We start from the raw sequence: 11969 nt of genomic DNA on the forward strand, positions 1-11969 counted from the left end.
TAAATAATAGACTTTATGAAAAGTTGATAGATTTCTATTAATTTTTGTTGAGTCTCACAAATCTCTAAATATTTTCCCAAAATCTTGTAAATTTATTTTTCAGCATTTTTATAACTTTTTCATAGAAGTTTATGGATTGTTTAACTTATTATTATGGCTTTTTTTTTAAAATTTCTTTGAATGAGCAGTTGGATATGAATAGTTTTTATTTATTTATAATATTTTTATCTATCGATATAATATTTTTTTACTTATTTATTTAATCTTAAAAGATAATAAATAAGTCAGTATTAAATTTATTACAATTAAACAAACATCAATTATTCAGGTCAATTCCATATGTTTATTTTTTTAATTAATATTTTTAAAAAATATGAAACAATAATTTTCAATATTAATAAATAATTAAACTTAAAATAATTTCATTTATTTTAAGTAAATTTTTGTATGAAAAAAGATATCGATTTTTTTTTTTACAATACATCAACAACAAATTAAAAACAAAACATTTATTTGTACATGAAAATAGAGAGTAAGTACGTTAAAATATTTGCAATTGGTGTAGCTTTATAAAATTTTAATATATAATTTCATATAATTGTCTTTATATATTTGTGTGTTCATAAATTTTTAAATCAATCACACACACAGTTTATATATATTCAACTGATAAATATTTTTTATTTATTATCATATGTATGAATTTTGAGTTATGATCAAAATTAAGATGCATATTAACTAAAATTATATAAAATTATCAGACATTAAATATTATATAATAACTAATTTAAAAAGTAAATTCTACCATTAAAAATAATAATTATTTTCAATTTATAGACCAATAAAATATTAAATTTTTTATGTAATGTAATAAATTTTTACTAAAATTTTTATTTTGGTAACGCATAATTTCTATTCAAAATATCCATAATCTAGAAAGGAGATTAGGCAAGCATTAATTAATATTTGGATTTGAGCAAGTAAAATATTTTGTTTTTTTTAAAGTAGTAAATTATTTTTTGAAATGATATTTTGCATATGTAAAATAGAATTAACAGTGAAGCTTTATAACATCAACTTTTGAAGTTCAAATTGAATTGATGAGAAAATATTCACTTAAAAATAAATGAAAAAAGGAGATTCAAGATAAATGGGCCTTGCGAGTGTATAATAAATTTCATGTTTAGTAAATATTTATATTAAAAAATATATTTAAATAATTTTTTTAATGTTCTATTAAATTAGTTTGATTATTTTTGTGCCATTTGTTTTAATAATTTTTTTCGAGGTTATTTTTTTTTAATTCCATGGGGGGCATTCTTGGACATGGCTCTCATATTTTTTTTTCCTTTTCAGGAGAATATTTGATTTTTTTTTAATTTTTTTCTAAAAAATAAATTCCAACAATATATTTTTATTAAAATATTAATTATATAAATCCTAATTTTTTTGATACAATATTTAGTTTCAAAATAATTAATAATATTTATAAATAATAATAATAATAAATATATAAATATAAAACCTTTCCCAGTGAAAGTATCGCTCCATCGCATCAGCATCACTTTTTTCTGCCAAAGTTTCTTCACCGTCACGTTTACAAATCTCTTCCTCTCGAACACCGTAAAGATTCGACAAAGAAGAACCGACAAACTGTTCGATGAAATTCCCGGACCAAAGTATGCAGTATAGGAATCTCGGAAGATCGGGCCTAAAGGTGTCCCAGCTCTCCTATGGTGCTTGGGTCACATTTGGGAATCAGCTTGACGTGAAGGAAGCCAAATCGATCCTCCAATGCTGTCGCGATCATGGAGTAAACTTCTTCGACAATGCCGAGGTCTATGCCAATGGACGGGCGGAGGAGATCATGGGCCAAGCTATAAAGGAGCTTGGATGGAAGCGATCGGATCTCGTTATATCCACCAAGATCTTCTGGGGTGGGCCAGGGCCTAATGACAAGGGTTTGTCAAGAAAGCATATAGTAGAGGGAACGAAGAACTGTCTGAAGAGGCTGGATATGGAGTACGTTGATGTGCTTTATTGCCATCGGCCTGATAGCTTCACGCCTATTGAAGAGACTGTCAGGGCTATGAACTTCGTGATTGACAAGGGATGGGCTTATTATTGGGGAACTAGTGAGTGGTCTGCTCAGCAGATCACTGAGGCTTGGAGTGTGGCTGGGAGGCTGGATCTTGTGGGGCCCCTTGTCGAACAGCCTGAATACAATCTTTTTTCCAGACATAAGGTAACACTAGAGAAAGTAACGAATCTGGGCTGGTGTTTGTGTAGTTTTTGTTGTTGTTTGTTGAGTTGGGCGAATTTATTGTATAAAAAGTACTCCGAGTTCTTAATCACGTGTTCAAAGTCCTTTTTTCTTTTCAATTTTTTTTTAACATTATGGTGTGGACCATGTTATTTGTAGCTGTGGGGGAGTTTTTGTAGGTGTTATTGGGGGATCTGAAAGCAAAATTTTCGTCGCTTGTCCTGCTGGTTGAGATATGGAGTCATAAGAATAGAGTAGTAGTCATCCCATTAAACTTTAAGCAACTCAATGTCTTCATCTTCAAACAATGACACTTTTTCTGTATTCTTTCCCCAACAAGTTCATAACATACCGCATAGTAGTACAATGCTGGCACTTAAAAGCTCGAAACTTGATGCTAATCAAAATAAGCTCGGAAACTTTTGAGTGAATATATCACGAATTAGATGCTGTACTCGCTTCATTTCTATTGGTGAGCACAACTGGCTGTCTTTTAGAGATTGCAATTCATATTTTATATGGGGTGGGATTATTCTATATGCTGTTTCATTGTCTGCTGCCACATGAAACAAATAGCTAAGCAGCATTGTATTACGATATAGTTAGGCATGACAGTAGTGTTATACTAGTATTTGCATATTGATTATCAAATGACAGCTCACTTTCTGTGGTAACATAATTAACTTCTCGTGCTAGCGTTAAAACCCATTTCGAGGATACTTATGCTAATGATTTATTACAACCAACAAGACCTCACATTTTTCATACATAAGACATCTTAGTGGGACATGAAATCTCAACTAAATGGGCTTCTTTTCCTAGCGGATAGAAGGGTAGACCCAGAAAATTGAAGGGGGAGGAAATTTTGATTTTCAGAAAGATGAACAAAAATTATATAAATTTTTTTTAAAAAAAAATCATGCGAGAGGGTTCACCTCCTGCCAATGGGGTCCTCATCATGAGAGTATAAGATTTATGGAAGAAGTTACTGCTAGAGTTCTATATTCCAGTTGCTCAATACATTTCCTCATTGTATACTGTAATATGTGATTTCCAATTTCGTTTGATTCCTGCAGGTTGAATCTGAGTTTTTACCTCTGTACACCAACTACGGTCTTGGTCTTGCCACATGGAGCCCACTTGCATCTGGAGTTTTGACTGGAAAGTATACCACTGGAAATATTCCACCTGATAGTAGGTTTGCGTTGGAAAATTACAAGGTAGTAATAAGAACATCAGTTAAAGTTCTGATTAATTTATCACCTACTAGACTATTGTGTGTGGGTTGCAAATTCGGTCTTCAATCTTCTGTAAATTATGTATCTTGATCAAGCTATTTTGTTCCTGTCAAAAATCAAGAACGAGTCATTAGTAATTAATGTATACAAACGACGAGTTTGAATTGACCAAGCTCTGCTATATCGTCAAACTTAGCTTGAAGATTAGATCGACTCAATTTGACAGAATTGTTTGCTACAAGTAATGTCTCACTTGAATTAAGAAGCTTTGATTTCTTTAAGTTCAGTTCTGAGTGATTCTCTGCTGGTTATTTTGAGAAATGGTCTGCTCTGTAAGTTCATTGCCACTGTGCATGTGTTATATCATATATGCATGCTGAGTTTTGTTGTTATTAGGCCGGTTTGGATGCAGAAATAGTTGGTCTAAAACAATGCCTCATTAAGCTGGCCAGGTGGTTTTTTTTAATGTTTTTTCTTTTTCTTAAAAAGAAAGGCAGTTCTATGTTTGAATCGACTCAATAGAACGGTGAAAAAGATATTTTTTAAAGAAGAGTCGAAGCAGGAACCTAAATATATTTTGAGGTTTGTGCCTTTTTTAATCGCCTTTTTTCATAAAAAGAAACCTCACAACTCTTTTTGGAAAAGCATTTTTTTGTGATGTTTTGATAGAAGCTTCGGCATCCAAACATGCGCATAATTGAACTTATGGTTAGCTGTATTATCTGCACCTTTCATTTTCTCCTCTTGTTATTTGTGTGGAACTTATTTGTGGGCTTATTTCGTTCAGAATCTCGCTAGCAGATCAATGGTAGATGATGTTATGAAGAAAGTGAAAGGGTTGAAGCCAATTGCAGATGAGTTGGATGTAACTTTATCTCAACTTGCTATTGCTTGGTGTGCTTCGAATCCTAATGTCTCATCTGTCATCACTGGTGCCACCAAAGAAGCTCAGGTCCGCTCAATGATCTTTGTCTCAAATGTAGAAATTAGTTGTCATTGCTGCATTTCCACTATCTCCATTCATAAATGATTATTGCGTTGTATCAAAACTTGGGAAATGCATTTTTTTTAAATGTTTGCATATTGGTGCCAAGAAGCAACCTTTTCCCCTGCTATATCATAGTGATCGAAATATGACATTTGTGTTGCTATTGGTCGTGAATCCCAAGCCGGCTTAATATTTGGGAGGCAACGATTGTGCATGTTTTGGCAAAATAATGCAAATATAGTACTGAGGCTACTGCATGACTCAAAATATCTTTGTCGAAGTTTTACAATTAGCTATAACTTTAGTAGGATCGAAGGATCAAATCTTTCCATTGTTCTTCTGTACATGCTACTGAACTTTTTCACCAACAGTGATCTATTATTTTTTGTAATACAGATTGAAGAGAACATGAAAGCTATAAATGTCATTCCTATGCTTACGCCTGCAGTGATGGAAAAGATCGAAGCAGTCGTTCAGAGCAAACCTAAGCGCCCGGATTCATTTCGTTAAAACTCATGTAGAACTCATCTTTCTGTGTGATTGTGATTCATTTGGATCCCTGGTGAATTTTATTTTGGCTTGGATTGTTTTCACTTGTAGTGTTGTCGTGGGTGTCACTTATAATTTCTGGCACATTTTTATAAATTCGTTTGAATATTATTGAATTCGTTATTATTATTATTTTAATCCAAGATCTCTTGATGTAAATTTTGCAAGTTTTTTTATAAATTCGTTTGATTATTTTTGAATTTGTTCTTCATTTTTTAAATCCAAAATCTCTTGATGTGAATTCTATAATTACAATAACAAAATTATTTTATTTTTATTTTTAAATATAAAACATTACCTCAAAAACAAAATCTCATTTGCGAAAGTATATCATTTCTTAGGTATTTTAACAATAATAATGAATATAATATAAAAAAATTTATAAGATAGTTTTATGAATTAATACTGTGAGACGTATATTTTGCTTGCATCATTCAAAAAAAAAAAATTATTAATTATATTAAAAGGTTATTTTTTATTGCACATCCAAATCCAAACAAAAAGGTGTAGCGACTATTTCTAGCAAACGGGTCTGAATTTGAATGTGAGGTCAAAGACCATTTTAGTAGTTCGACCTTATCCTAAGTATTATCAATTAAGGTTGCTTTTGCCTGAATTAAAATTATAATATTACTCATTATATTTTTATTTTCATTATTATTATATTATTTAATAAATTTTTGAAAACACAATTTCATATAACATGAATTTAAGATCTTTTTTTTTTAATTTATTATTTGACAATTATAATTATAAAAATAAAAAAGAAGAGAGTATCCCACTTTTGTTCTTTCGATTATCCTCTCACGCTTCCCAACACTCGCACAGTGAGTTTATATCTATCTATAGTTGCGTAGACCAACTGTTCTCTGGAATTTTGTTATTCGGAAATGGAGAAAGCGGTTGAGAGGCAAAGAGTTTTGCTGCAGCACCTTTGTCCGTCATTCACCTCTTCTTCGCTCGAAGATATTCAATCTTCAATTTCGGTCAGATTCTTTGTTTTGCGATTGAATTTGTTTTGTTGATGAATTCTATTTTAAGTTAGATGGATTCGAAAGTTTTGATTTCAGTTGCCTTATCTGTTTGATTACGTTGGGGATCCGGAAAGTGTTGTTTTTTTGGTTGTCTAAGTTTTGATCCGATCAAAATTAAACACTTTTCTGATTCCGTGATCGCTCGTGTATATAAACACTTGAGGTGCAATACTTTCCCAGATTTTAAGTCTAGCTACCGATTTAGATTTATGCTTAAATTGAGTTCTAACCGAAGAGGTACCATGAGCAATCAGGTATGGCCATACTTGGGTTATGATTTTTGAGAGGAAAGTCTGAAGCAAATAGTGGAGTCTCAGAAATGGTGATGGTATCATTTTCTTTCGAGGAGAATTAATTCTAATTTGGTGGATATAATTAATTTGAGAACATAATGAAATCGTCATTATGTAAGAAAATGGAAAGTGTTGTCATTATGTGAGAAAATGGAAAGTGTTTTCATTAGGCCTTACCTATATTTGGACCTGGGATTTTATTTTATTTAGAAAGCATAAGGGACAAATCAGTTAAATTTTGTTCTTGAAAAAGCATTATCAATCTATTCTTTTCGGGTGTGATTGGATACAATGAAATAAGAAAACTAACAAAATTTTGATCAGCAATAGAATCATGTACGTATTTGTACAAGTACTTCCTTCGTGTTTTCCTTCAAAACCAAATAAAGGTAAATGTTTTTCTTAGTGCTTTCCATATTTCTTCAATCCAGAGACAGTCCAGGTGTTTCCTTCGAGACAATCTTCTTGATACATTTATTTTTCTGGTGTTAAAAAACTTTTAAAGACTTGTTAACCCTTAATTGTTTGATATTAAATCAAATCAGTAGAGTCAATCTGTATACTGTGTTCATTCCTCTCAATGTGAAATTTACAGATAAGGATTCATTTTGTGAAACATTTTTTGATAAAAGAAGTTTAACAGCATCATAGAACTGAAATATTGGAAATGTATTGAGATGAAACTATGCATATTGCCATATTAGTTGCATAAGTTTTGGCTGAAAGGTATAATATGTTGGAATGTGGGATTACATGTATGTAGTTGCTTTAATTCACATATACTCATCTTTTTTGTTCAGGCGTCTGTATGTTCCAGCTGGAGATAGCTTTGTTACATGTACATTGTTGCTTTAGTTCTCATATACCCACTTTTTGTTCAGGCATCTGTATGTTCAGCTGGAGATAGCGCTGCTTACCAACGGTCTTCAGTATTTGGTGACGATGTCGTTATTGTCGCGTAAGAGATCAAATTTTGAACATTTGTGCTACCATAACATTTTTGTGAATAATCATACTATTTTTATTTGAGGTGCCATAACTAAAGAATTTTCATTTTCTTACTTGGTGTATAGTGCCTATCGTACTGCGTTATGCAAGTCGAAGAGGGGTGGCTTCAAAGACACCTATCCTGATGATTTACTCGCTCCAGTTCTGAAGGTAGGTTTGGTTCTGTCACAATATGCTTGTTAATTATTGTTCTACTTGATGTTGGAGTTGAGGACTCTGCTATATTTGTTTCTTTCTGGCTGTATCAGGCACTGATAGATAAAACAAATGTCAAACCCTATGAAGTTGGGGATATTGTTGTTGGCACTGTGTTGGCGCCAGGCTCTCAAAGAGCAAGTGAATGCAGAATGGCTGCATTTTATGCTGGCTTTCCAGGTTCGTATTCGTACAGTTGTCCTGTAACCCATTTGTTTTCTAGGATATTTTGTTTTCCACGATATCACTGATAATACGGGGTTGTTTCCATGCAGAAACTGTACCTGTCAGGACCGTGAACAGGCAGTGTTCATCTGGCCTTCAAGCTGTTGCTGATGTTGCTGCAGCCATCAAAGCTGGGTTCTATGATATTGGTACATTTTTTTGCTTAAAAGTTCCGTGTAAGCCAACATTATTGTGAACTTTTTCTCTTTTCATGGGTTAGCTAATTCTTTTCCGTCACGTTTTAAATAAGGGATTGGGGCTGGGTTAGAATCAATGACTAGCAATCCTATGGCCTGGGATGGATCAGTCAATCCAAGAGTAATCCTCCTTCTGTCGTTCCCTGTATTAGATTGAGTTTTTTTGTACTGATTGAACTGTTGAACTTGAAATGTCTATTACATTCCAGGTAAAAACTATGGCTCAAGCGCAAGATTGTCTTCTTCCAATGGGTATCACTTCGGAAAATGTTGCCCATCGTTTTGGTGTCACGAGGCAGGAGCAAGATCAGGCCGCTGTAAGTTCAATATATCTGTCAGTTGTTGGTCGCATCAAAGCTGACAATGTTTTTAATGGATTCTAACTGTATTTAAGGTTGAGTCACATAGAAAAGCTGCAGCTGCAACTGCTTCGGCAAAATTCAAAGATGAGATAATACCTGTGAAAACTAAGGTATTACTTTCGTTAAAACGTTTCATTTTATTTTGATTCTTGTTTCAATTTTTAAGTTCAATTACCGTCATTTGTTGGTAATAGCATCTATTTGTTTGAAACAGCTTGTGGACCCAAAATCGGGGAATGAGAAAGAAGTCACTATATCTGTTGATGATGGCATTAGACCTAATGCTTCACCATCAGATCTGGCAAAATTGAAGCCTGTTTTCAAGAAAGATGGTTCAACAACTGCTGGTAAATAAGATCTTTGTGCAACGGTTCCTCATTTAGCATGGATTGTGTTATACTACTCTTGTGGTCTGGGTCTCAGGGAATTCTAGCCAAGTGAGTGATGGTGCCGGAGCTGTGCTCCTGATGAAGAGATGTGTTGCAGTGCAGAAAGGGCTTCCCATCCTTGGTGTATTCAGGTTTGTAAATTTATTGGTTATTAAACCTTGATGTAAATGCTTTCTGCTGCAAACAAAAAAGCTGGATTATGTTATTCCATGTGATAAGTCTCATACTTTGCTACTGTCGCAGGAGCTTTTCTGCTGTTGGTGTGGATCCTGCGATCATGGGCATTGGCCCAGCTGTTGCTATTCCTGCAGCAGTCAAATCTGCTGGTCTTGAGCTTGATGACATAGATCTTTTTGAGATAAACGAGGTAAACTTTAATTCCGAAACTTAGTGTACTATTCGTGCATATGTTTTTATTCCTTACATGAATGATGCTTTGAGCAGGCATTTGCTTCCCAATTTGTTTACTGCCGTAAGAAGCTGGAGCTCGATCCTCAGAAGATTAACGTTAATGGAGGTGCAATGGCTATTGGACATCCTTTGGGTGCTACAGGTATTCTTCCTCTAGGCTAAATTGTTGATCTAGCAGTAATTTTGGCTGCGTTAGTTCCTTCCGTACGTATCAGTTTTCAATTTTGTCTGTTAATGCTAAATCGAGCTCATGTTTGTGGATTCTTTTATACTAAGCCGCACCAAAAATTACTTGGGTAAAGTTGATGCCATACTACCTAATTATAATTTCTGACTAGTAGTGATATAGATTATTTGTTGTTAATCTTGAATGTATTTATCAAAATATGTGCTTGATTCAGGAGCTCGATGCGTAGCCACCTTGTTGCATGAGATGAAGCGACGAGGCAAAGATTGTCGCTTTGGTGTGATCTCCATGTGTATAGGTTCTCTGTGAGCGCTCATGTGTATATATATAGTAAGAACATAGTTTTCAGGAACGCCAAATTTAGAGTTGTATTTAAATTTAATACAGGCACTGGTATGGGAGCAGCTGCTGTGTTCGAAAGAGGCGACACATGTGACGTGCTATCCAACGTACGAACAAGTGAAACACACAATTTCCTCTCCAAGGATGCTCTTTAAACTCCATATAACTATACATGTTCCAATAATATTCGTGTTCGAACTCAAAAAATGAATAATGTCGTGTAATAACTTTAAACTTGTCCGTCAGGCGATTCTATAATATCTTTGCTGTTTGGCATAGCGGACAGTTAGTCTAATATGAAGCACAGTGATATTTAAGGGAAAAATGGATTATTTTTGGTTCTTTCTTTTGAGCAAAAATGTTAAGGGTGTTAATTCGGGTAGGTTGGGTCGGGTTAAGCAACAGTATTATTCAAAAATTGCTCAACCCGAAAACTCTCAACCCGATTATGATTTTTTTTAAAAGAAAATTAAATAAAATTCAAAAATAATAATAATAATATTTTAATTTAAATATGTAATAACAAAATCTTTTTTATATATATGATTTAAATTAAAAAATCTAATGATAGAAAAATAAAATATATTTACTAAATCAAATAAACGATTGTTTAAAAAATAAAAAATGTTCAAAATAAATATTAAATTATGAAAATTTATGATATAAATATATAATAAATATTTTTTCATACATACAATATACAAAAATATAGACAATATTATTATTTATATTTTAAAAAAAAACTAAAATTTTCGAGTCAATTCAGTTTGACTCGAACCCAATCCGATCATTTTTTTGGACCAGCTATCAGGGTACAACTTGAGCTGACCCAAAAGCGAAAATCCCAAGCCCAAATTTGATTTTTTTGGATTGAATTGTGTCAGATTAAAAGATCATATCTAATTTTGACACCTTAGCAAATGTCCTGTCCTTTCAGTAATGCTAATTGCTAGTTTGGGATTTAGCACTTGTGAAGAAAAACTTAACCACAAGCAAAACAAATCCTGAATAAAACAACAGTAAAGGTTTTTCTAGATTTTTTTGATTGGGTTACATGGTAACAATGGTTTTCATAACATTTTTGGAGCAGAGTTTCATAAAGAATTGTCCTGCGAGCAGTAGACGCTGCACTAATTTTTTGAGCATGATCCATAGGGATTTTTTGACCACGAGCTATTCGGAGATCGATTAAGTAAAAAAATTAGTTCATTAAACTTATCGAGCCGAACATCCTATCGAACCGAACTCAAGTTTAAGGAAGAGCTCGGTTAGTTTGTTGTGTCATGAGTTTTTATCTCACATTGCTATTTTATTGAAATATAAGTTATTGAAATCCTATAAAATAGAATCATCTATCTTAAATTCTCATATATTAGTCGATTTTTTTGCTAAAAATACTCAGTTCGAAAAAGTGTATGCTCAACGAAGTGAGATCAAGCCAGAATCGTTAAACATGATAAACGAGCTATTAACGAACCAAGCTTGAGTTATTCGCAAACTTAAAAATTTTCAAACGGATCGAACTCAAACCTATATATATCTTAAAAGAGCCGAAGTCGAACCTCATACTGTTTGACTTGACTAGTTTACATCTCTAATCAAATGAAACATTGATTAAAAAAAGCCATACATTCTCTCTTTTTTTAGGCCACGTTATAAATCTGTGTTTATTTATTAATTATGGTCAATTTAGAGTTTTGAATTATTCTAGGTGCAAGTGGAACATAGAAAAAGCGTTGGGATGGAACACAGATAAAGCCGTATATTCAACTTACACCTCGGAAATGTCAATAATACAGCCCAACATGTTCACCCGAGCACATTTATGATTAATGGTGGCAATAGGTTTCAGTTCCTAAATGCAAGCGAATGAGTGACTTTGACTCGTAATTACAAGTAAATACGTGTACATAAGAATATGAATTTAGATTCTCTGCTGCAGTTAAAACACAACACATGACTACTGTGTACTTTTTATACAAGATTCTGATGAACCTCACACAGTACCACATATATTTAAAAAATTGTCGGACGAAACACGATAATTAATTGATCATCTCGCATAAAAAAAGTAATGTGTTTTCAACCACAGCAGATGATTCAAATCCTAAAAATACAATGTTCAAATAGTTATTTCGCTAATTTTTATTCAAATTAATTTAATAAAATTAATTTTTCTTTACCATATAATGGAATCCCAATTTTTCAAATTAATAATTTCTATGAAAATAAAAAAAAGTAACTAAATATAATTTTTTTTATTTAGAAATTTTGCAAAGTAATGGTTA

The 11969-nt window shown here is 32.7% G+C and overlaps 2 protein-coding genes across 2 annotated transcripts; both read left to right on the forward strand.

Moving 5' to 3' along the window:
* The first annotated feature begins 1539 nt into the window (after positions 1 to 1539).
* On the forward strand, positions 1540 to 5154 carry LOC142527669 (putative voltage-gated potassium channel subunit beta). The gene is made up of 4 exons (XM_075632551.1): positions 1540 to 2245; positions 3340 to 3483; positions 4289 to 4453; positions 4886 to 5154. The coding sequence occupies exons 1-4, from the start codon at positions 1661 to 1663 to the stop codon at positions 4997 to 4999; spliced, it is 1008 nt and encodes a 335-aa protein (XP_075488666.1). The 5' UTR covers positions 1540 to 1660; the 3' UTR covers positions 5000 to 5154.
* A 656-nt stretch (positions 5155 to 5810) lies between these two features.
* On the forward strand, positions 5811 to 10023 carry LOC142527205 (3-ketoacyl-CoA thiolase 2, peroxisomal-like). The gene is made up of 14 exons (XM_075631942.1): positions 5811 to 6024; positions 7247 to 7323; positions 7439 to 7523; positions 7622 to 7748; positions 7844 to 7942; positions 8044 to 8111; positions 8200 to 8307; positions 8385 to 8462; positions 8567 to 8699; positions 8776 to 8872; positions 8985 to 9108; positions 9186 to 9294; positions 9554 to 9637; positions 9727 to 10023. The coding sequence occupies exons 1-14, from the start codon at positions 5929 to 5931 to the stop codon at positions 9834 to 9836; spliced, it is 1395 nt and encodes a 464-aa protein (XP_075488057.1). The 5' UTR covers positions 5811 to 5928; the 3' UTR covers positions 9837 to 10023.
* Positions 10024 to 11969: the final 1946 nt, after the last annotated feature.

This window comes from Primulina tabacum, chromosome 15 (genome assembly GCF_025594145.1).
Source record: "Primulina tabacum isolate GXHZ01 chromosome 15, ASM2559414v2, whole genome shotgun sequence".
In the NCBI taxonomy this organism is placed as follows: domain Eukaryota; kingdom Viridiplantae; phylum Streptophyta; class Magnoliopsida; order Lamiales; family Gesneriaceae; genus Primulina; species Primulina tabacum.

What these genes read in the sequence shown, in the direction of transcription:
- LOC142527669 (XM_075632551.1), top strand. Translation starts at nt 1,661, where the DNA reads ATGAAATTCCCGGACCAAAGTATGCAGTATAGGAATCTCGGAAGATCG. An exon ending in ATCTTTTTTCCAGACATAAG is followed by an intron (nt 2,246 to 3,339) that starts GTAACACTAGAG and finishes TGATTCCTGCAG; the next exon opens with GTTGAATCTGAGTTTTTACC. An exon ending in GTGCCACCAAAGAAGCTCAG is followed by an intron (nt 4,454 to 4,885) that starts GTCCGCTCAATG and finishes TTTGTAATACAG; the next exon opens with ATTGAAGAGAACATGAAAGC.
- LOC142527205 (XM_075631942.1), top strand. Translation starts at nt 5,929, where the DNA reads ATGGAGAAAGCGGTTGAGAGGCAAAGAGTTTTGCTGCAGCACCTTTGT. An exon ending in TACTCGCTCCAGTTCTGAAG is followed by an intron (nt 7,524 to 7,621) that starts GTAGGTTTGGTT and finishes TGGCTGTATCAG; the next exon opens with GCACTGATAGATAAAACAAA. An exon ending in CCCATCCTTGGTGTATTCAG is followed by an intron (nt 8,873 to 8,984) that starts GTTTGTAAATTT and finishes CTACTGTCGCAG; the next exon opens with GAGCTTTTCTGCTGTTGGTG.